Source organism: Schistocerca nitens, chromosome 4 (genome assembly GCF_023898315.1).
Source record: "Schistocerca nitens isolate TAMUIC-IGC-003100 chromosome 4, iqSchNite1.1, whole genome shotgun sequence".
Lineage (NCBI taxonomy): Eukaryota > Metazoa > Arthropoda > Insecta > Orthoptera > Acrididae > Schistocerca > Schistocerca nitens.
This window is the reverse complement of record NC_064617.1, coordinates 949,937,637-949,962,004: the sequence shown is the minus strand read 5'-3', so window position 1 is coordinate 949,962,004 and position 24,368 is coordinate 949,937,637. Positions and strand designations below refer to the sequence as shown.

At 43.9% G+C, this 24,368-nt stretch overlaps 1 protein-coding gene and 1 pseudogene across 1 annotated transcript in view; one reads left to right on the top strand and one right to left on the bottom strand.

The window, feature by feature from the left end:
- Positions 1-24,368, top strand: part of LOC126252712 (protein white-like) — a 258,277-nt gene that overhangs the window by 42,006 nt on the left and 191,903 nt on the right. Inside the window, exon 3 of the mRNA XM_049953614.1 lies at positions 23,336-23,407. Coding sequence (XP_049809571.1) covers positions 23,336-23,407 — 72 coding nt within the window. The remainder of the gene's footprint in view (positions 1-23,335; positions 23,408-24,368) is intronic.
- LOC126253715 (5S ribosomal RNA) lies at positions 14,511-14,628 on the bottom strand (annotated as a pseudogene).

Sequence of the window (24,368 nt, the reverse complement as noted above, 5' to 3'; positions counted from 1 at the left end):
ATTTTCAACAACAGATGGCGCTGCGGTCTGGGAAACTCTATAGTACGATATTTTCCACATATCCACCATGCGTAGCAATAATATGGCGTAGTCTCTGAATGAAATTACCCGAAACCTTTGACAACGTGTCTGGCGGAATGGCTTCACATGCAGATGAGATATACTGCTTCAGCTATTCAATTGTTTCTGGATTCTGGCGGTACACCTGGTCTTTCAAGTGTCCCCACAGAAAGATGTCACAGGGGTTCATGTCTGGCGACTAGGGAGGCCAATCTACGCCGCCTCCTGTATGTTTCGGATAGCCCAAAGCAATCACACGATCATCGAAATATTCATTCAGGAAATTAAAGACGTCGGCCGTGCGATGTGGCCGGGCACCATCTTGCATAAACCACGAGGTGTTCGCAGTGTTGTCTAAGGCAGTTTGTACCGCCACAAATTCACGAAGAATGTCCAGATGGCGTGATGCAGTAATCGTTTCGGATCTGAAAAATGGGACAATGATTCCTTTGGAAGAAACGGTGGCCCAGACCAGTACTTTTTGAGGATGCAGGGACGATGGGACTGCAACATGGGGCTTTTCGGTTCCCCATATGCGCCAGTTCTGTTTATTGACGAAGCCGTCCAGGTAAAAATAAGCTTCGTCAGTAAACCAAATGCTGCCCACATGCATATCGCCGTCATCAATCCTGTGCACTATATCGTTAGCGAATGTCTCTCGTGCAGCAATGGTAGCGGCGCTGAGGGGTTGCCGCGTTTGAATTTTGTATGGATAGAGGTGTAAACTCTGGCGCATGAGACGATACGTGGACGTTGGCGTCATTTGGACCGCAGCTGCAACACGGCGAACGGAAACCCGAGGCCGCTGTCGGATCACCTGCTGCACTAGCTGCGCGTTGCCCTCTGTGGTTGCCGTACGCGGTCGCCCTACCTTTCCAGCACGTTCATCCGTCACGTTCCCAGTCCGTTGAAAGTTTTCAAACAGATCCTTTATTGTATCGCTTTTAGGTCCTTTGGTTACATTAAACCTCCGTTGAAAACTTCGTCTTGTTGCAACAACACTGTGTTCTAGGCGGTGGAATTCCAACACCAGAAAAATCCTCTGTTCTAAGGAATAAACCATGTTGTCGACAGCACACTTGCACGTTGTGAACAGCACACGCTTACAGCAGAAAGACGACGTACAGAATGGCGCACCCACAGACTGCGTTGTCTTCTATATCCTTCACATCACTTGCAGCGCCACCTGTTGTTGAAAATTGTAACTACTATAATTTCGAAAGTTTGTCCGCCTGAAAATGTACTGTTGTGCCAAGCATATTGCAACAAACGGTGTATTTCTATCGCTGCTCGTTTAGTTTTTATTGCCGTTTCAAATATACCGGTCATTTTTGAAACACCCTGTATCAAGTATGCAAATAATCTTTCGCTGACCACAAGGAACATTCAACTGTGGCATACAGAAACGGGGCTGAGCTCCTGGCGCCCCTCGCGGTGACTACCATTGATTTCTCTATAGCAATAAGCCCGTGCGCAGTGATATCGACCACATTCGGCCAGAAATATGATTGGCTGCAGTAGAATTGCGTTTACTGATGAGTCCCGCTTCGAACAGAGCCCTGATGACCAGCAAAAACGTGTCTGGAGACGCTACGGACAGGGGCAGGTTATCGACCTGTCGCCAGCTATACGGCCCGACAGCCAGAACTGGTCTCCGTTTATCCATTATTCATACGTGACAGCGGCCAGTAAAATATTTACAAGGAAAATCACCAAACAATAGTATATTTAGAGAAGTTATTTTATTTAGACAACCAGTTTCGACACCTCAAAAATGCCATCTTCAGACCCCCACATAATCCATGTATAGACGATCAGATACATCATACTCGCATAATTGGACCGTAAATATCTGGATTCCGTGAATTCGTTTTTGGAGTGTCTACTCTGAATACTTGTTGCAAGACTTCGAAGCAAACACTCCAAAAACGAAATCCCGAGATCTAAATATCGATGGCTCCAGTTACGCAAGTATCGATATATCTGATTGTCGGTACAGGGAGTGCATAGCGGCTGGAGATGGCGTTACTAAGACGCCGAAAGTCGTGTCTAAATAAAATAATTTCTCAAAAAATACGGCTATTTGAGGTCTTGTCTTGGCAAAAACCAGGAGTGGTGGTCTGAGATGCAATTTCATTTCATAGCATTTGGTTTCCATCCGTGGCACCCTTATAACACACCGGTATGTCGACGACATTCTACGCCCTGTTTTGTGCCCTTCAGGGCAAGCCATCACGGGCTTACATCTCAGCAAGATAATGCTCGCCTGCACTCTGCGAGACTTTCTACTGGTGGTCTTCGTGCTTGCCAAACCCCACCTTGGCGAGCAGCGTCGCCGAATCTCTCCTCAATTGAGAACGTTTGGAGGAATATGGGCAGGCCCTCCTAATGGCTCGCGATTTTGACTGTTTAATGAGCCAGTTGGACAGTATGTGGCACAATATCGCTGAGGAGAATATCCAAAAATTCAGCCAATCAGTGCGGAGCCCAATAACTGCCTGTGTAAGGCCCAGTGATGAACCAACACTTTACTGAGTTACATAATTTGTGAAGTTATTTCTCAAGAATACATCATCCTTTTCTTCGAAAACTGTAATTATTTGTCTGACGGTACATGTACATCAGATCTACTGTTTTGCCGGCTGGGGTGGCCGAGCGGTTCTAGGCGCAACAGTCTGGAACTGCACGACCGCTGTGGTCGCAGGTTCGAATCCTGCCTCGGGCATGGATGTGTGTAATGTCCTTAGGGTAGTTAGTTTTAAGTAGTTCTAAGTTCTAGGGGACTGATCACCTCAGAAGTTAAGTCCCATAGTGCTCAGAGCCATTTGAACCATTTCTACTGTTTTCCGTCCCATTCAGACAACGCCTTCGTGGTGCGTCTTTTTTGTTCTTAGAATGTACCGGGTGATCAAAAAGTCAGTATAAATTTGAAAATTTAATAAAGCACGGAATAATGTAGATAGAGAGGTAAAAATTGATACACATGCTTGGAATGACATGGGGTTTGATGAGAACAAAAAAAAAGTAAAGTGTTGCTAGACGCGTTAAAGATCTCTTGCGCGCATCGTTTGGTGATGATCGTGAGCGCAGCCGCCACTTTCGTCATGCTTGGCCTCCCAGACCTCAGTCTGTGCGATTATTTTCTTTGGGTTTACCTGAAGTCGCAAGTGTATCGTGATCGACCGACATCTCTAGGGATGCTGAAAGACAACATCCGACGCCAATGCCTCACCATAACTCCGGACATGCTTTACAGTGCTGTTCACAACATTATTCCTCGACTACAGCTGTTGCTGAGGAATGATGGTGGACATATTGAGCATTTCCCGTAAAGAACATCATCTTTGCTTTGTCTTACTTTGATATGCTAATTATTGCTATTCTGACTGCGTAAGGCGGGTGTATACCGTATTCCTTGTAGCTGCGGCATGACATATACTGGTCAAACTATCAGGACCGTGGAGGACAGATGTACTGAGCATAAACGGCACACACGATTACAGCAGCCAAATAGATCTGCAATTGCCGAACATTGCTTGGATACTGGTCACCCCATGTTATATAATAACACCGAGACATTGGCATGCACGTCCAGCTATTGGGACAGTGTCATTAGGGAGGCAATTGAGATTAAATTAGCGAGCAACCTCGTTAACAGGGATGGAGGTTTCTGTTTAAACTCTGTTTGGAATCCGGCTCTCTCCCTTGTCAAAAAACAGAGGAACAGAGTCAATGCTGCCTCAACTGCGAATTCATAGTCTCACTATCGATAGCTCTGACTTTGGTCATCTCTGGTGGCACTAGTGTTCAGTGTGTGTGTGTGTGTAATCTATCCTGCTTCTGTCGGAGAACCGAGGTATTAAATTTGCATGTACGCCGCCTGTCCGTTGCAGTTTGCCTTGAAAATGGCGGGGTGTTCTCCCGCCGAAATATCGGCGGTCGCTGAAAGTGTTACCTGGCTGAATTCCCGGAATTATTTGAAAGTTGTATACGCCAGGAGAAACTCAGGTCTGGAATGAGCCTGAATAAAGCCTCAAAGGAGTTTCACGTTCCATGGTCAACGCTGAAGAGACGATTAGCAAACGAGTTCTTTACGAAAAAACCTTTTTGTGGGCCGCCTGTACTAAGACAAGAATGTGAGAAAAAGTTGGTAAAGCATATCATAAAATTACAAAACTTCGGATTTGCCACGACAAGGACAGAAGTACGTACAATGGCATATAAACTAGCTGAGAAATATAACCAACATCAAAAATTTAACCGAGAAAAGGAAATTGCTGAAATGGACTGGCTACATTTCTTCTTAAAAAGAAATCCGGAACTCTCAATCCGCAAATCGGAAGGAGTTTCACAAGCACGATCAAGGGGTTTAAGTACGAAAAACGTTTCAGACTATTTTTCATTGCTGCAGAACATCTTAGTAGAGCATAACCTCCTCGATAAGCCGGGAAATATATTCAATGTAGATGAGTCCGGACTTCAGCTGAATAATAGACCAGGTTACGTGTTGACAGCAAAAGGGTCTAAGAGCGTTCCAGCTGTAACATCCGGTGAAAAGGCTGAAAGCATATGTGTAATTTCTTGCTGCAATGGAGAGGGCATGTTTTCACCCCCAGCTTGTGTTTTGAAGGGAAAAATGAATAGGCCGAGTACAAGGACGGTATGCCGTCAAGTTCCACGATTTTCATATCACAAAAGTTGGCGTACGTAACAACTGATGTTTTTCTTGTGTGGCTAAGGATCTATTTTGCACCGAAGAAGCCTGAGGGAACCGTGATGTTTATTTTGGATGGACATAGCTCTGATTGCAGCAGCGTGGATACACTAGAGTTTGCAGAAGAAAGAAAACATAATTTTGTTCTGTCTACCCAGCCATACCATACCCGATCTGCAGCCGCTAGACACAGCATTTTTTAAAGCTCTGAAATCCTATTATTACAATGCTTGCAATTCATACATTAGCCGGCCGGGGTGGCCGAGCTGTTCTAGGCGCTGTAGTCTGGAACCGCGCGACTGCTACGGTCGCAGGTTCGAATCCTGCTTCGGGCATGGATGTGTGTGATGTCCTTAGGTTACCTAGGTTTAAGTAGTTCTAAGTTCTAGGGGATTGATGACCTCAGAAGTTAAGTCCCATAGTGCTCAGAGCCATTTGAACCATTTTTGAACCAATTCGTACATTAAAATGAATCCAAATACAAAAATTTCCAGACTAGTGTTCGGAGGACGGCCGGAAAATCCACAGGAAAACATGCAGTCTTCATCAGAAGCAACAGATATGACCTCGACAGTGGCAACAGAAGAATCTCAAATAACCCCTGGCAAACTCTTGGACCATGTTTCGCCGATACCTATCCTAGATGAAGTTGCATCTGCAAGGAAGAAGTCCAGAGCTTTAGCTGAGGTTCCGACTTCTTCAGAAAACATCGACAAACTGCGAAACAGAAAACGAGAAAATGAGTCAGTGAGGAGTAGAGCAATTGCTAAAAAGATACCAAAGGAATTATCAAAAAGAAGCAGCCTAAGAAACGAAAAGCGTCTACCACTGACTCCGAATGCGACTCGTCGCTGGATGATGACGACGCGGATGATAAAGAATGTTGTTGTGTAGGTTGTGGTGAACTGTACAGTTGCACTAAAAAGGATGTGGATTGGATCAAATGTATTAGCTGCAAACGTTGGCTGCATGAAGACTGTTCAAAATATGAATCTATGTGTGACGTATGTGGCAAAAAGGAGGGGAAATAAGTTCACCATTTCACCCAAAGGGCACTGATAAAAATAAGTATTGTTTTTTGTAAAAACTTTTGTTATGCCTTAAAGAGGACGTGTTACTATTAATGTGTTCCTTATGCATTTTATGAAAGGAGAGTGTTTTTACTTTGTTTAAGTAAACAAATTCTTGTCTTCTACGAGGCCCAAATTTTTTGTTCACCATATCACCCTGATTTACCCTAAATGAGGTATACATTACAGGTGGCTTAGGATGCTGAGAAACATCGTGTGTGAGGAGTTAAAAGTCTCGATTCTTATTACGAGAGCGTGGTGAAAAAGATGTACCTCCGAACTTTTTATGTTGAAACTCTTAAGATTTCTTAAATAAAACAAACATTATTGACATTCTAGATCTTTATTATTCACGTTTCCGTATTTTGAGCCCTCTGTCGCTAAAGGACTCCGAACTGTGGCGTGAAATAAGGCCGTATGTAACGTAACTATGTCGGTGCGTAACAAAAGGTGTACTGTAATCGAGTTTTGAATTGGAAGAGTTCGTCCACACACGGAGCAGTCTATGCTTCAGCATGACTCTGCCAGACCACACACGAGGGCTGCGACATCCCCAGCAACACGACGCCTCGGGTTCTTTGACTTGCCTCATCCGACTTCCAACCGTTTATAAAACATAAAGAAAACACTTGAGGACTTCCTTTTGATAGCGATCAAGCAGTGCAAGCACAGGTAAAGTTGTGACACCGTCACCAGAGTCAAACATTCTACAGTGATGGTAGCAACAAACTAGCAAACTAGTCTCTGGTTGCGAGAAAAGTGTTCGTCGCCATGGTGACTTTGGTGTCACCGCCAGACACCACACTTGCTAGGTGGTAGCTTTAAATCGGCCGCGGTCCGTTAGTACATGTCGGACCCGCGTGTCGCCACTGTCAGTGATTGCAGACCGAGCGCCACCACACGGCAGGTCTCGAGAGACGGACTAGCACTCGCCCCAGTTGTACGGACGACTTAGCGAGCGATGCACACTGACGAAGCCTCGCTCATTTGCGGAGCAGATAGTTAGAACAGCCTTCAGCTAAGTCAGTGGCTACGGAACTCAAAAGTGCTCTAATTTTAGATGGAGGTCGGAAAACACATTTCACATCGTATTTCCGTAAGATACGACCGATCTTATTAGACGTGTTTCCTACGTAATGCAAAAAGGCAGTAGACTTAGGTGTTGACTCAGAATTATCATCAATCACCCGATGTACAGTTGGTCGATAGCGCAACGCACGTTCAATCTGTCTATCACTATAACCATTTTGACGAAATGTAACTTCAAGATGGGGCAGCTCAGCTGGCAAAGTGTCAGCGTCAGAAACGACATGTGCCCTGTGTACCAAGATACGAAGCACCCCTTCACGCTGAGCCGAATGGTGACAACTATTAGCTTGTAAGTACAAGTCGGTGTGAGTACGTTTCCTGTAGACTGCATGTCCCAATGATCCATCATCCTTCCTCCTAACCAACACGTCGAGAAAGGGAAGGCAACCATCCTCTTCCACCTCCACCCACTCCGAAGAATTTGCCGGTAGTTGATTTTATTAGTTCCATCGTAAATCGAATGTTCGGGTGGATCGAGTTCAGATGTTCTAGAACGACATTCAAATTCTCCCTACCGTGAGGCCAAACAACGAAGGTATCGTCAACGTATCTAAAGAAACAGGCGGGTTTTAAAGGCGCCGACTCCAATGCACGTTCCTCGAAGTCTTCCATAAATAAATTTGCGATCACAGGAGACAACGGACTACCCATCGCAACTCCATCTGTCTGCTCGTAATACTGGTCATTAAATAAAAAGTAAGTGGATGTCAACACATGCCTAAAGAGATTCGTTAAATCAGCAGCAAACCTGGCTTCAATTAACCGCAACGAATGAGACAAAATGGCTCTGAGCACTATGGGACTTAACACGAATGAGACAGAGGAACACGAGTGAAGAGAGAGACCACATCGAAACTCACTAAAATATCAGAGTCATTCAGCCTCAGTCCCTCCAAACGACGTAAAAAATCAGCTGAGTTCCTGATATGATGTTCACACCGTCCTACTTGTGGACTCAACAGAGAAGCAAGATGCTTGGATACACGATATGTCGGAGCGCCGATGTTACTCACTATAGGACGGAAAGGAACCCCTTCCTTATGAACCTTTGGAAGGCCATATAACCTAGGGGAACGGCACTATAGGTGTTAAGCCTCTTGATTGTGTCCTGCGACAAACCACTTTTCTTCAGGGGGCTGTTGGTCTTTCTCTCAACACTTTTCGTGGGGTCAGCATCGATTCTGCGATACACTGAATCAGATAGTAAACGTTGCATCTTTTGTACATAATCATGTTTATTTAAAACAACGGTGGCATTGCCCTTGTCAGCAGGTAAAATAACAATACTGGGATCAACTTTGAGAGAGCGTAAAGCAGCCCTCTCTGCTGCTGTTACATTACTCTTGGGTGGACGAGCCCTAGTCAAAACACGGCATGCCTCCCTCCTAACTTACTCTGCAGCGTCAGGAGGTAGTTTGCAAACTGCCTGTTCAATTGAACTAATAAAATCAACTACCGGCAAATTCTTCGGAGTGGGTGGAGGTGGAAGAGGATGGTTGCCTTCCCTTTCTCGACGTGTTGGTTAGGAGGAAAGATGATGGATCATTGGGACATGCAGTCTACAGGAAACGTACTCACACCGACTTGTACTTACAAGCTAATAGTTGTCACCATTCGACTCAGCGTGAAGGGGTGCTTCGTATCTTGGTACACAGGGCACATGTCGTTTCTGACGCTGACACTTTGCCAGCTGAGCTGCCCCATCTTGAAGTTACATTTCGTCAAAATGGTTATAGTGATAGACAGATTGAACGTGCGTTGCGCTATCGACCAACTGTACATCGGGTGATTGATGATAATTCTAAGTCAACACCTAAGTCTACTGCCTTTTTGCCTTACGTAGGAAACACGTCTAATAAGATCGGTCGTATCTTACGGAAATACGATGTGAAATGTGTTTTCCGACCTCCATCTAAAATTAGAGCACTTTTGAGTTCCGTTAAGGATGATCTTGGACTGCGTAAGGCGGGTGTATACCGTATTCCTTGTAGCTGCGGCATGGCATATATTGGTCAAACTATCAGGACCATGGAGGACAGATGTACTGAGCATAAACGGCACACACGATTACAGCAGCCAAATAGATCTGCAATTGCCGAACATTGCTTGGATACTGGTCACCCCATGTTATATAATAACACCGAGATATTGGCATGCACGTCCAGCTATTGGGACAGTGTCATTAGGGAGGCAGTTGAGATTAAATTAGCGAGCAACCTCGTTAACAGGGATGGAGGTTTCTGTTTAAACTCTGTTTGGAATCCGGCTCTCTCCCTTGTCAAAAAACAGAGGAACAGAGTCAATGCTGCCTCACCTGCGAATTCATAGTCTCACTATCGATAGCTCTGACTTTGGTCATCTCTGGTGGCACTAGTGTTCAGTGTGTGTGTGTGTGTGTGTTATCTTTCCTGCTTCTGTTGGAGAACCGAGGTATTAAATTTGCATGTACGCCGCCTGTCCGTTGCAGTTTGCCTTGAAAATGGCGGGGTGTTCTCCCGCCGAAATATCGGCGGTCGCTGAAAGTGTTACCTTGCTGAATTCCCGGAAGTTATTTGGAGGCTCATTCCATTTTGCACCGCTTTTACGGCATCGTTAAGTTGCTCCTCTGTCCAATCAGCATGGCTGGATCTTTTTTGTCTTTTGTAAAATGTAGGCGTCTTTGCCTGGAACATTGGCGGTAGTTAAAACATTAACCTTTTTAATCACTGACAAACCAAAATTAACGATTGTATTGAGACGTCGGATAAAACAGAATCTAACTCTCGCACGGGATAGGAAACGCTATCATTTCATGACTTGTCAAATACCCTGGTCGGGATGTACCTAAATAAAAGATTTAAACTTTACACATAAGAAAAGTCCTTCACCGTATCACCCTTGCCCGAGTTCACCATTTCTCCCATTTGCTATGGGTGAAACGGTGAATAGCACGGCAAGAAGTTCAAAACACTAGACGCAACGATTTCTAGATTATGTAGTACATAAGCAGTATAAGAAGGCAGAATATATCAAAAATTACCCCGCGGACTACGCTGCCTGAAGTAACATCTACAAATGCATGCAGAATGTAAAAATTATTTAACATCGAAAACAGTTTTGTACAAAGTATTTGCGGTTTTTAAAACAGAGCTGGTTTTCAACACGTGCACTACTGCACAGATGATCAGAGACTGTTGGTATGCAGACATACAGAGACATCTGTTAACCAGTAAAGAATTAAAGCAATTTACCATTTCACCCGATTCACCATATCACCCTGACTTACCCTAAGTAAAAGGAGAAACAGAAATTGATGCACTCAAATGCTTATACGTATGTCCTCTGAAAGCTGTCTAAGAGTACAGCACAGAGGCCACAGCGGGAATTTAACAAACCAATATACGTCATTAAATTTTCAATTTACACTCACTTAAACCTTCCACTTAGTTAAAATGTCTGTGTTGCCTGCTAGTATCATTCCTTTGTAATGAGATGCAGAGTCGTCATTGGAAAGCAGAAAAGCTCGGTGACGGCGGACCGTGGTAACTCGATTTGTAACGCAACATAATGCTGTCCATTACACAAAGAAAAACAGTAATTGGACTTCGCAACAAGAAATATGGATTGCAGTGCTCGACCCATGAAAATCTGCAAATATACATTCAATGGCTCGCGGGTAGCGCACAGTCGACACATCAGAAAAGTAACTGCATCCCAAATGAAAAGCAGTTTTACATACTATTCGTCAGAGATGGTGGCGCATTTTCTAATCAGTAAATACATAGCTCAGGCTAATTACTTCTGCACTAAGTACAATATTACAGAGAGCTAGAAAATGGTGTGCTTACATACTGCAAGACATCAGCAAGAAAGTGATGAGAACAATCAGGCAGGAGACACGGCCAAGACAGAGTAGCAACAGGGAAGTAGCCGATTTTGTGACATTTTACGAGCTCCTAACCAGGAGAGAATTACATAGTTTAATCTGTGTGCTTTTGGTAGTTCATTTTTTGAATTTCTGCGCGGTAATTTAACATTTAATAGGCAGAGTTCTGGCATTCTCTTGTGTATCGGAGATACAAACCTTTTTGTGCATTTTACAAGAACCTGACCGGAAGCGAATTATGTAGTCTCACCGGCGTGTTTCGGTAGTTTAGTTTTTGAAGCTCTGTATGTTAATCTAATTTCTTAGACACATTTCTTGCGTTTTCGTCAGCGTCTACAGTAGAGTTCCGTAACACGTGTCGACCATCATTTGCTAGTTTGTTCTGAAAGCTAGTAATCGCTCGTTGGCACTAGTGAACCAGTCAGGCAGCAGCAGCCGGCCAAGACAGAGCAGCAACAGGACGTAACCGATTTTGTGACATTTTACGAGTTCTTAACCAGGAGCGAATCATGCCGTTTTATCTAAGTTCTTGGGTAGTTCCGTTTTTGAATTTCTGCGCTTTAATTTAATATTTAATAGACAGAGTTCTGGCGTTTTGGATTGTATGGGAAACGAAAACGCTTTTATACATTTCATAATTTCCTAACCAGACGCGAATTATTGTCTCACCTGTGTGCTTTGGTAGTTTAGTTTTTGAATCTATGCGTGTTAATTTAATTTTATCAGACACATTTCTGACGCTTTCGTCAGTTTCTAGAAGAGACTTCCGCAGCACCTATCGATAGTCGTTTGTTTGTCTGTTCAGTGTAGTTTTCCACTGTCTTTAGTACGGATGTGGACTTTGATTGCCTAGTGCGCTCTCAGCTCCAGGTTGTGTTGGCTTCAGTTACACAGCTTGTGGCTGTAGTGCATGGGCAGCACTGCTGTGCACCGGCCATGAGGATCCAAACGGATGTCCAGCAAGACCCAAGAGTCCGCCGGTGCCGAGTACAATTACTGATCGCTTTGAGGTTGATCCCTCACCCATGGTCGAATGGTAGGTCGCGTCAGGACGTGGCAGGCAGAGAAAGACTTTTCATTCGGCAAAAAGTAAGACCTGCCCGGTTACTCTGTCAAATAGATTTCAGGTGCTGCCTATGACTGTCACTGTCCCTAAGCTTCAGCTACGTTTCTACACACTTACCAATACGGTTTGCTTCTGCATCGTATCACAGGTTGCCCTGCGAACTGTATTGCATATCATATAACCACCGTCAGAACCGAAAGTTATTGTAGTGTTTGTGTAACTGTGGCTGAAGTGCATATCTGACGTGTCAGTACGTGGAAGATTTGAGGTAACTGTCTGAAAAGCACCATGAAGGTAACTAGCATAAACGAATCAGAACGACTTGGTGTTGAGTTGAAGCAGCACTTGCCTCCACGATATGACAGTCTTGATATATTGCTACGTAGCCAGCCTATGAGGTAAAAAGAGACAGTGTGACATTTAATTATTGAGGTGTCTAAACTGTGGTTTCTCATCGCTCTGTAAATGGAATGAAGACGGGAGATAAGGGTTTAATGCATGAAAGACAATGAAGGAACACAAGCTCGGGCTACGGACGTGTGGGAAAAGAGGTCGTCCGTGTGTTTTTCAAAGGAAACCTCACAGCATTTGCCAAAAGCGCTTTTCGGTAAATCGCGGAAACCTGAATTTGGATGACCAGGTGGAGACCGGAAGCACCGTCTTTAAGCATGCGGGTCTAGCGTGTAACCACAGCGGTCGGTATATGTGAATCGGACTAATAAAGTCAACTACGGCGGGTAGAGTTTTAGTGTACTGACTAATATCTGTTGTATTGGTCACATACTGGCTGAAAAAAATCGAAATGCAGAGGATCTGCTAGTGCTTAATTTAGAGAAATAAAACTATTCACTGACAGAAAATAAATTACCAACGCCAGGTTAGCCGAGAGCGGTAATGCGCTGCTTCCTGGACTCGGGTAGGCGCGCCGGCCCCGGATCGAGTCCGCCTGGCGGATTAACGACGGAGGCCGGAGTGCCAGCCAGCCTGAATGTGGTTTTTAGGCGGTTTTCCACATCCCACTAGGTTAATGCCGGGCTGGTACCCTGTCCCTCCTCAGTTACACAGCTCGCAGACATCTGAACACATTCACACTATTCCATGGATTACACCGGATGCAGACAGTTGGGGTACACTAATTCTGTCCTGGGGGGTATGGGGTGGCGGCAGGAAGGGCTTCCGGCCACCCCTTAACTTAAGCTTGCCAAATCCGATTAACCATGCCGACCCTGCGTCACTGCGGGAAAAAGGCACATGCAAAAGAAAGTCAATAAATTACCAACACAAGAAATAATTAATGTAGAACAATTGTAATTTCGGGAATACATTTGTACACGTAACATATTTAAGCGATTAAAGTTGCAAGTTCACAGGTTACTGTAATAGTGAGAAAAGCCTCTGAAAATGTGACTTGATGGTACATTAATTAACGATCAGAATGCTGAATGTAAGTATGCAAACATGCATGCTCGGTGCCATAAAGGTTCTGGACGACAGTTTTTGCGATGGAGTACGATGTCTGTTGCACTTGGTAGGTCAATGCAAGAACAGTTAACGCTTGTGGTGAATGACGCTAGAGTTGTCGTCCTTGGATGCCTCATATGTACTCGACCTGACGCAGATCGGGTGATCGAGGACGTTGAGGCAACGTGTCAGCACTCTGTACAGCGTGTTCGGTTACAACAGGGGTATGTGGGTGAGCGTTATCCTGTTGGAAAGCACCCCACGGAATGTTCTTCATGAACGGCAGCACAACAGCACGAATCACCAGATTGACGTACAAATTTGTAGTGAGGGTGCTCCTGCTTTCACACGAAATCGTACCCTGGACCATAACTCCAGATGTAGGTTCAGTGTGTCTAGCATACAGACAGGATGGTTGCATGTCCTCAAGTGGCCTCCTTCTAACTAACAAACCGTCATCACTGGTAGCGAGGCAGAAGCAGCTGTCATCTGAATACACAACAGATATACCCCCTGCGTTACAATGACCTCTCGCTTGACATTGCTTTAGTCGCAAATGGCCGTGGTCTGGGGCCAGTGGAATGCATGCTACAGCTTGTCTGACTCGGAGCTGTCCTTGAAGTAACCGGTTTGCAACATTTCGTTATGTTACTATTGTGCCAGCTGCTGCTCAAATTAGTGCTGCGGATATAGTACGAAGTGTAAGAACCATATGTCAAACACGATGGTCTTTCCTCTCGTGCCACTTGGGTGTCCGGTGTCCGGTCTTCTTGCGACCGTTCACTCTCGTTCTCAGGTATCATGTGTTGTGGCTACACTCCTGCCAAGTATTTCTGCAATATCGTAGAGGGAACATGCAACTTCTGGTAGCCTTATTACGGGAACTCGTTCAAACTCAGTGGGGCGCTAATATTGCGTCTTTGTCGCCTTAAAGGCATTCTTACCTAACATCAATTCACCACATCCAATCCCAAAGGTAACCAACCCTCGGTCTTCAGGCCGCAAGTGGCCCATCTGGACCATACGACCGCCGTGTCATCCTCAGATGAGGACGCAGATAGGAGGGTCGTGTGGTCAGCACACTGCTCTCCCGGTCTTGAGGATGGTTTTCTTTGACCGGAGCCGCTACTATTCGATCGAGTAGGTCCTCAATTGGTATCATGAGGCTGAGTGCACCCCGAAAAATGGCAACAGCGCAAGGCGGCCCGGATGGTCACCCATCCAAGTGCTGGCCAGTCCCGACAGCGCTTAACTTCAGTGATCTGACGGGAACCGGTGTATCCACTGCAGCAAGGCCGTTGCCAAATGTAACCAACGGTCACGACTATTACAGAACGGATGTGAAGCAAACCTTATTTGCATCGTTGTAGTGGCGCTACTGGCGCCACTGATATGCAACTGGCGCAAAATCTGAATAGACGTCACCTTTCTGATGCAGAAACACGCCTACCAATTTTTGTTTATTTCACACAGATCCTTCAGGGTGACGGGATTTTTTCCCCGTGAGTGTATCATTGATTGTCTTCGAATATCAGCTTTAAGTACTTGAGTCCTCACTGGAGTTGGTCACATGGGGCATTTGAGATCCTGCATGACGTTAAGTGAGGCTCTCCTGAAGCCCAACGATTTGTGTTCGCATGACAGTCATAGGATCTCGAGTAATGTGGAAGGCTAAGTCGCAGTCTCGATGTGGCACATGCTCCTGTCGAATTCCCACACGTGCTGCCAGAAATTTCTCCTTATTACACGAAGTATACAAAAATCTCTTCACAAAAAATTACAACATTCACAATCGATTTCTGAATGAGAATCACGCTGCGTGATCTTTTCTTACATAGAAACTATAAGTGTCTCCTATCTACTTTGTGCCGGCCGTGGTGCCCGAGGGGTTGTAGGCGCTTGAGTCCAGAACCCCGCGACTGCTACGGTCGCAGGTTCGAATCCTGCCTCGGGCATGGATGTGTGTGATGTCGTTAGGTTAGTTAGGTTTAAGTAGTTCCAAGTTCTAAGGGACTGATGACCTCAGATGTTAAGTCCCATAGTGCTCAGAACCATTTGAACCATTTTTATCTACTTTGTGCCGTGGCACTGAAATGTTACTACCTACTTTGCATACCCTAACACGTAGTACACTTCACACCACTTTGCCATGCCTCCTTCGTAACGTTGCAGTTTTAATGGCCAACAGGGTACATCACATAGTATGTCGCGATAAAGTTGTTTGGAAAGCAGCGTTCCCTTTTGGAAATCCCGCAGGTGAGGCCCTGTGGTATTTCAAAAGTTAACAGCTCTTCGGAGGCCTGCTTGCCATGAATCGTTGATGCGATAGCGTTGGGTCGCTCTCCGCAGCGCTCTCGTAAAAGCTAGCAGCAGCTTCGCTCTGTACACCACAGGTCGGCGAAAATATAGTGCTGTGTCACTCCATCAGCTGATTTCTACTGGACTTCTAGAGTCTTTAATATCTCATGCACCTCCCCCTCCGCGGCAGAAATCTATTGGTTATGATTTTATTGTTATTTTCATTTCGGTACAATTTATTTAGTTATCGTAGATACATTCATTCACTTCGTCATCTGCGTATATTTTATCCAGAGAAATTATTGTCAGTGGCTTCCTCTGCTTAAAGAGATGGTTTAAATACCTCAAGGCGATACATCTTTTTCTGTCTCTAAGCGAAACAGACATGTTACGGTGTACTTACGGTGAATATTTTCAGAAAAAAATATTAAAAAGAAAAAAAGAAAAATGGGGGCTTAAAAATCGTCATATCGGCTCAATTACTCACGAAATTATTGATCAATAATCCATATCTATTTTACGATTAATGCGAGCATTTCTTTTAATGAGTTAAGCATATTTGCAAATCACCCAGCAATAGTAACTATGGACGATCCTTTTGTGTTTATGTTGGAATGAGGCTGTATGCATAATGCGAACTAGTTCGTCGCCGACACTCTGCATCATCAGGGGCTGTGCAGTCACGGCTTCTAAACAAACGCATTACGAGTACACCAGAGCTGAGTTTTATTGTGAAAGCACATTGTCCGAGCGCTTCGTAGTGCAGTGTAACCACTTTGAATAGTCTGTCCATGGCAGACCGTATCAAAATCATCACATCAGTGGGACAAAACATGATACAAGTAGATGTTGCGAATATTGTTTACGTTAATTAACGTGTTTCTCCAGGCTACGGTAGAAGTTTCAGGAAAGGCATTCAATAGTGGATCGAAATCATGAACGCCGTCCACGCAAAACTACAGCAGCTCAGGACCGGTATGTAAGAATATATGCACGGAGACACCCTACAAAAGTAGCGACTTCACTGCACCACGAGTTTCTAGGAACCACAGGGGTTGCCTTAACCCTTTGTTGCCTGACGGTACTTAAAAGTACCAGTAAGTTTTGACTCTCATTATTTTATCGTGGTGCAGTTTCGTGATCTGAGAGCCTGTCGGTACGTAACAGTAACTCTGCTCTACTGTTTCATAGATGTTATTGTGCAATACATAGACCTCTCTGGCGGTCAGAGCTTGAAATTGTTTTTCGCGCGCTGCTGTGAAAACAGAAGATTGTATGTGCTTGTTTCCATGGTGTTGCCTGAATTTGTGCGCAATTTATTGAAACTTCCGTTGAGTTTTCCATTGTACGTACTTATCTTCTTTGTTTTCTTATAATAGTTTGAAGCATTACGTTACATGTGAATGAGATAAAGTGGAAAATATGAGGCGGACTTATTAGTACCGTCAGGTTGTGCGAACACTTTATTGTAGCAACAATGCGTTACCTCTCACTAGTTGTTCTGTCCACTTTTTCTCACATATAAATCGGTAAATACATTTGCCTGTGGAACAATTAGAACACACAGGAAAGGTTTGCCAGGCAATTTACCTAAAGAAAAATGTCTAAATCAAATCACAGAGAGTCATCTTTAGACCTAATAGTATTTCAATGGAAGGAAAATAAAGTAGTGTATTTTGCCTCAAACTTCCATGGCCTTAACAGAGCGTAGTGAGAAGAAAACAGAAAGATGGAACTAGTATGACTATACCATGTCCAGTTATTGTATGTGATTACAATAAAAACATGGGTGGTGTGGATCATGCAGACAGATTACGTTCAACTTATGGTCTTGACAAGCGATCAAAGAAATGGTGGCACCGTCTCTTCCGGGGAGCAATAGAAATTGCTTTTGTCAATGCTTACGTCATTTTCAGTGATGTACATGTGGCACTGCCACTGCTGGAATTCAGATGTGCTGTGGCACTAGGGCTAATGAATGAACAGCAAGTGCCAAATCTCAAAAAGAAAAACTCTGGTAAAGATGAAATAACTCTCCCAAAGAGAAGGAAGGATAACTTTTCTGTTCCAAAGGATGTACGTCTTGGCAACAGAGGAAACCATTTTGTAGTGTTCAGTTGTAAAAGAGGACGATGCGAAATGTGTGCGAAAAATAAAATTCAGTCGAGACCACATTCACAATGTAGTACATGTAAAGTGTATTTGTGCTGCAATGAGAAAAAGAACTGTTTCCTACAATTTCATGAGGTATCACTAAATATGTGATATGTATATACTGTCAAAAATGTATAGCTAAGTTACTATGTATTGTGAAGTTGCTCTAGAATAAATTTATGTGAAATAAAAAAAAATCAGAAATATCATATTTCTGTTAATTAATTTTCTAATATAAAAATATTTAATATTTATGTGGAATAAAGTACAAATTATAAAAATTGGAGCATTTTTCTGCGCCTGTTGTGATTCTGTCCATGGAGTCTGACGGTACTTCAGAGTACCAGGAGAGAAAAAAGTTGTGAAAAATAAAATGAAATTTTACAAAAAATCCTACCGTCATTTGAGGCCACAATAGCACAAATTCTGCAAAGAAAATGTTAAAAAGTAAATTTTTTCTTATGTCAGGAAACAAAGGGTTAAGTACCCAAAATGCACGCAACAGGCTTCATGATGGGGGTTGTAGAGCCAAAGACCTCTCAAGACTCCATCAATCCGTCCACATCCCAGGGATGCTCGTGTAAGATGGACTAGAGCACACGAACATTGGACACGAGACCAGTGACGCAAACCGATGTTCACAGGCGAACTGCGAATAGGCTTGCACCCCGACGACAACTCTGTTCGCATATGGAGGCAAACAGGGCAACGTTATCATCCCTCAATGATTGTGGAACGTCACCAACAACTCGGTGGCCCAATCATATTCTGGGCAGGTATCGTGTATGGCCGCTGCACAACACTCGTTGCAATTGAAGGCCACATGACTACTGCAGCGTACGAAAACAACGTCCTCCGACCCATAGTCAGTAGTTTTGCCGAAACTGTAGGGGAACGGTTCACTCTACAGGGTGATAACCTCATCGTTCTCGCAGTGTGTAGCGACATCTGACAGGATGGGGATCCGCAGAACTAAATGGCCAGCATGCTCACCGGATATGAATTGCGCAGAGCATGCGCGGAACTGCTCAAAAGATTAATTTCGAGTAGTCAGCACCCTTCATCAACGTTCGAAGCTCTCAGGAGCGCAGCCTTTGAGGAGTGGGAGAATATGTCTCAAGAGACTTGCAACGAGTTGATACTGAGCATGCCCCGTCGCATTCAAGAGCGCCTGAGGTCTCGGGGAGGACACATACGCTACTGAACAGTGCACTGACCACATCATTTTTTTCTGTTGTTGTGAGACTTTGAAACATTCTTGTTTTTTTTCCAAATAATGTTCCTTTTTCATTTTACAATCTGTTCAAACAGAACATAAAGTGTAATTTATAGATGTCCATCTTATTGCATGGACGAGAGTCTTCAGCTGATGATATTTTGAGAAAAATCACCACATCTTGAGAATGTCTTTATTCTATCACACGACTGGTTTCGACGGCACATTACCGCCATCCTCTGGCCCAACCACTGGCAAAAGACTATTTTATTTCCTTGGCACATTTACTGTCGAATCCTTGTTACTAGCCCACGTGTGCTAGTGACGAGAATCCCACAGTAAATGCGCCAAGGATATCAAATAGTGTTTTGGCAGTGGTGAGGCCTGAGCAAAGTGGTAAAGTGCTATCGAAACCAGTCGTGTGACAGAATAAAGACATTGTCAAGATGTGGTGGTGCTTTTTCTCATATAAATATAGTGTAGTTACCCTTTGCATGATATTGTGTATTACCAAAAAATACAGTATAAGACATCCATCTCATTACAAAGTAGGAGTAGCAATTATTATATTCTTATATTTTTTGATGGGTGTAGTATCGACAATATAACGTTTTTACGAGGAAGTCATGTTTTTTCTTTAAAAAAAAAAAAAAGAACTGTAGTCGACGACAAGAAACTTGAAGTGCCAGCAGTCCAACCTGTGTCACAGCACATCCTGTAACGTCAACCATTGGTTTATTTGAAGAATCACTAGGGAATGCAATAGAATGTAGAAATCTATCTTATCAATTTATTTTTCCGTCCTTCCGCAGACTTGTACTTTATACCATATATTCTTTCGATGACTGCTAGGTATCTCCTGAAAATGAAAACAGATTTATAGCTAACTAGTCTGAGAAGCAATGAAAGAATTAAAAACAATACTCAGGGGGGAAGGACATCAGTTATATGATTCGGTGTTGACACGGCTGTCTGTGAAATAACAGTGTAACACGTGGTGGATGGAGGAGGAGGAGGAAATTAGTGTTTAACGTCCCGTCGACAACGAGGTCATTAGAGACGGAGCGCAAGCTCGGGTGAGGGAAGGATGGGGAAGGAAATCGGCCGTGCCCTTTCAAAGGAACCATCCCGGCATTTGCCTGAAGCGATTTAGGGAAATCACGGAAAACCTAAATCAGGATGGCCGGAGACGGGATTGAACCGTCGTCCTCCCGAATGCGAGTCCAGTGTGCTAACCACTGCGCCACCTCGCTCGGTATGGTGGATGGGATAATGTATTGAGCACAGAATAATGGACTGAGAGGAAATCAAAGAAGGGCGAAGTATCAACGCTCTGCAAAAATCATGTAAGTGACATGCGTAGCATCAAAACTGGGATCCACAAAATAGACAAAGCTGAGGAAATCCCTTACATCGGAAACAAAATGACGTATGACAGACAAAGCTAGGAGGATATAAGAAGCAGACTAACACACGAAGAAAAAACGTTGCTCACCAAAAGACGACAGCTAGTATGCGATACAGGAATACACAACTCCATTACAGTATTATATGGATGCGATTCATGGACAGTGGGAAATAATCAGTGAAGGAATCGTAGCGTCAGAGGTGTTTTGCTGGAGTACTATGAAAATTAATTGTAGTGCTAATATAAGAAAGAAGAATCTCTGCAGGCTCAGCGAGGAAACGAATACATAGAAAAAATTAAGTAGGAGATTTTGGACTGAATGCACGTATGTAAAGACATCAAAAGTACTGGAGTGAGGAGTAAACGGCACAAATTTAAGGGAAATAACACCCGGAAAAAAATGCAAGACCCAAGAATAATTAATGTAGGGTAACGAAAATCCCTAATAGAAATACAAAAACACGCGAACAGTTTGAACAAGAAAGAGGAAAGCCTTAAGGTCAACGGATCCTGGCTTCCCGTACTGCAGCGAACGACCGTCGCAGGTAGCAAGAGGAGAACCGCACCGGAAATGACCGCGGAGAAGCCCTCGGACGTTGGCGCGCCAGGTACATATAGTCTGCGCCCGCGAGCTCGGCTCCAGTTCACCACCGGCAATGGAGGGTGAAGCTTTGACAATGCCAGCCACTCGTGCTGGCGAAACGTCAGAAAAATCATTAGATGAACGTCGGCCGAAGAACCCGAGACAGAAGCCAATAGGCAGTTTGTCCTAATAGATTTGTCTAGGCAACTTCTTTAAGTGATTTAACATTGCAATGTGACAGTTTAATGTAAGCGCGTGATAAGCCAGAGCAAGTGCGATTTGCTGGTACTTTAACAACAAGTGTACGATCAGAATGCTGTACGCAAGCTTGCAAACGTGCATACATTGCATTGTACAGGTGCTCGATGTCAGTTTGTGGGCTGAAGTTCCATGCCTGTCGCACTTGATAGGACGGTACAGGAACGGTTAATGTTGGTTGTAGATGACGCTGGAGTTGTAGTCTGATGATGACTCGTATGTGCTCGATTGGAGACAGATCTGGTGATGAAGCAGGTCAAGGCACCATGTCAACACTATGTAGGAGTTTAGAGCATGTTGCGTTACAGCAGCGGTATTTGGGTGACCGCTATCGTCTTGGTAAACACCCACCCCTCTCCCCGGAATGCTGTTCATGTACGATGTACGGCAGTACAATACGTCGAATCACCCGATCGACGTCCAAATTTTCAGTCAGAGTGCGTGGGACAACCAGTGCTTCAGACCATAACTCCACGTGTAGGTCAAATTTTCCTAGCACGCAGACAGGTTATTTGGAGGCCCTCATCTTGTTTCCTAATCGATACACGGCCATCACTGGCACCGATCAGAACTAGTTTTCATCAGAAAACTCGAAAGATTTCCACCCTGTGCTCCAGTAAGTTCTCACTTCACACCACTGTAATCGCACGCTACAAGACGTCTGGCTCGGAGCTATCCTTGAAGTAACCGATCTGTAACAATTCGTTGTAGCACTGTGGTGTTAATTGCTGCTCAAATCGCTACTGCAGATGCAATACAATGCGCCGGGGCCATACGCCGAACACGACGTCTTCCTTCTCGGTAGAGCCACGGGGCCGTCTAAAGCCCGGTCTTCTTGCGACAGTATGTACATTCTCGTGACTACAGCTGCCAGCAATCATTTACAGTTGGCCACATTTCTGCAGTCTCACAGAAGGAACGTCCAGCTTCTCGTAACCCTAAAACACGACCACATTCAAATTTACTGTGTTTTTGATGGCGGCGTATTTGTCGCCTTAAAGGCTTCCTTGAGTCACATCAATTCACCAAATCCATTCTCAAAGGTGTCTTATGCTCACGACCTTTAGAGCATCTATTCAAAGCAAACCTGGTTTGCATCCTCTTAAGCAACTGGCGCAAAATCTGGATAGACATCATCCTTCAGATGTAGAAACACGCCTACCAACTTTCTTTTACGTTGCAGAACTTCTCGATCTTATTTCAAAAGATTGAGGGCAATAGAGGGTTACAGCTAGTCTTCACTGTAAATCGTAGCGCCTTAATACACTATCCGACTCGATAGTGAAGTACCCTATGTGGAAGAAGAAATGGCGGTGCCGTTTGCAAGAAGGACGATGTGTTTACAATTACAATTGCAATTTAATTCTTTGTGTTTGATGAATCTTCATGCTAAAGCCTCTCACGCGGTTTCTAGTTACTGGATAACAGTAACCTATTCGCAAGACCTCCCTTCGGGATTACTTGTGTTAATGTTCATTGTATTTTAGACGTATGCTCTTTTTAATGAAAGATGTGTGTAAGCTCTTGCGCTGCTATACGTGCTTTCAAGCGTAATGAAATCTATCAAGGAACTTTGCTACTTTCATTTGCCTTATTTTTTTTTCTATACCGCTTGCTACCATCAGTTAAGATACTGGAATCTCATTCGGGAACACTGGGCCATCTTAGTTTTCGACAGTTTGCCTAATTTCTTAATGTGAATGGCGGGTTGGACCTCGTGGATATGTAAATTTCCTTCCTAACATTGTCGTACCGGAGCAGATACTTCATCTCGAATAGCCTGTTCATGTGAGGTACACTAAACCCAAAAAAGTTTCTACGTTACGCTAATTTCTCTGCAAGTTGAATCTTACTGTTCGAGATGTACCTGAGGTTCTTATAAAGTCTGAGGACAAAGCCACACAGTAACCAACAGAAAATAAGTTAAAATGAATTCTTCTTCGTAGCATGTGAATTACGGGAAATCGTATTAATTTTGTCAGAAAAACGGCTTCCGATAAGGCAAACCTATTTGTACCGTGTTTTCACAATTGTCATGTGTTTCCAAATATTTTAATTTTTACTTCAATAGCTTCCCCTCTCTTGTGTTTCAGGCCATGCTGCGAATGGATGAAGAAATACCGTATGAGCAACGCATGCGCAGAGTAACTGAAGTAATATCAGAGGTATGTATGTACAGTAAGAGGCTTGATAAAAGACGATGCTCTATCTGTTGGTGTAATTCTGCGTTTCATGTCGAGGAGCTAGATCTAATAAAAACAAACACCAACAATTAATACCCAATAACATGAAGGCATAGGTAAAATGGTTCAAATGGCTCTGAGCACTATGGGACTTAACTGCTGTGGTCATCAGTCCCCTAGAACTTAGAACTACTTAAACCTAACTAACCTAAGGACATCACACACATCCATACCCGAGGCAGGATTCGAACCTGCGACCGTAGCGGTCACGCGGTCCCAGACTGTAGCGCCTAGAACCGCACGGCCACTGCGGACGGCCATTGGTAACAGTAACACTCCACTGGAGGTAAGTTTGTCATCTTTAATACAAAGTCTGTGTAGTGTTTATTCACGGAGTATAAAATGTTCAAAAATCTCGAGAGAATGCGGCCGCGGAAATTCTTCTAAAGGTGGATTTACACTGTTACTTATCCTAAGGTTTGTTGAATTCTTGTAAATATCGAACAGTCTTCTTCCAAATATTATACACTGCAGGAAAAAATGCAACAATACGCACAAGATGCTAGGAATAATCTATCGCAGGATACCATTCGGTACCTTTACGATCGCTGGCATGCGGGAATACGTACCTGCGTAGCTGCTGGTGGGGGTGCACCAAGTATTGGTGGGCATCCTATACTGTGTCATGTGTAATTTTTTAATAATGTAGGGCCATTATATATTTCTTTTAAGTCAGTACCGCCATTAGTCGGTTTTTTTTTTTGGATTGTTACATTTACACGATCATGATTTCGGCTTCAAGTTGCCATTATCATGTATTTTAATGTTATACAGTGCCTAAGTTGGCATACTGTCGTGTTTAAAATATACTATTAGACACATTGTCCAAGGGTCAATATTTCTGGTAAAAGCCTACTGCTTTGTGTTATTCATTCAGTCAAGA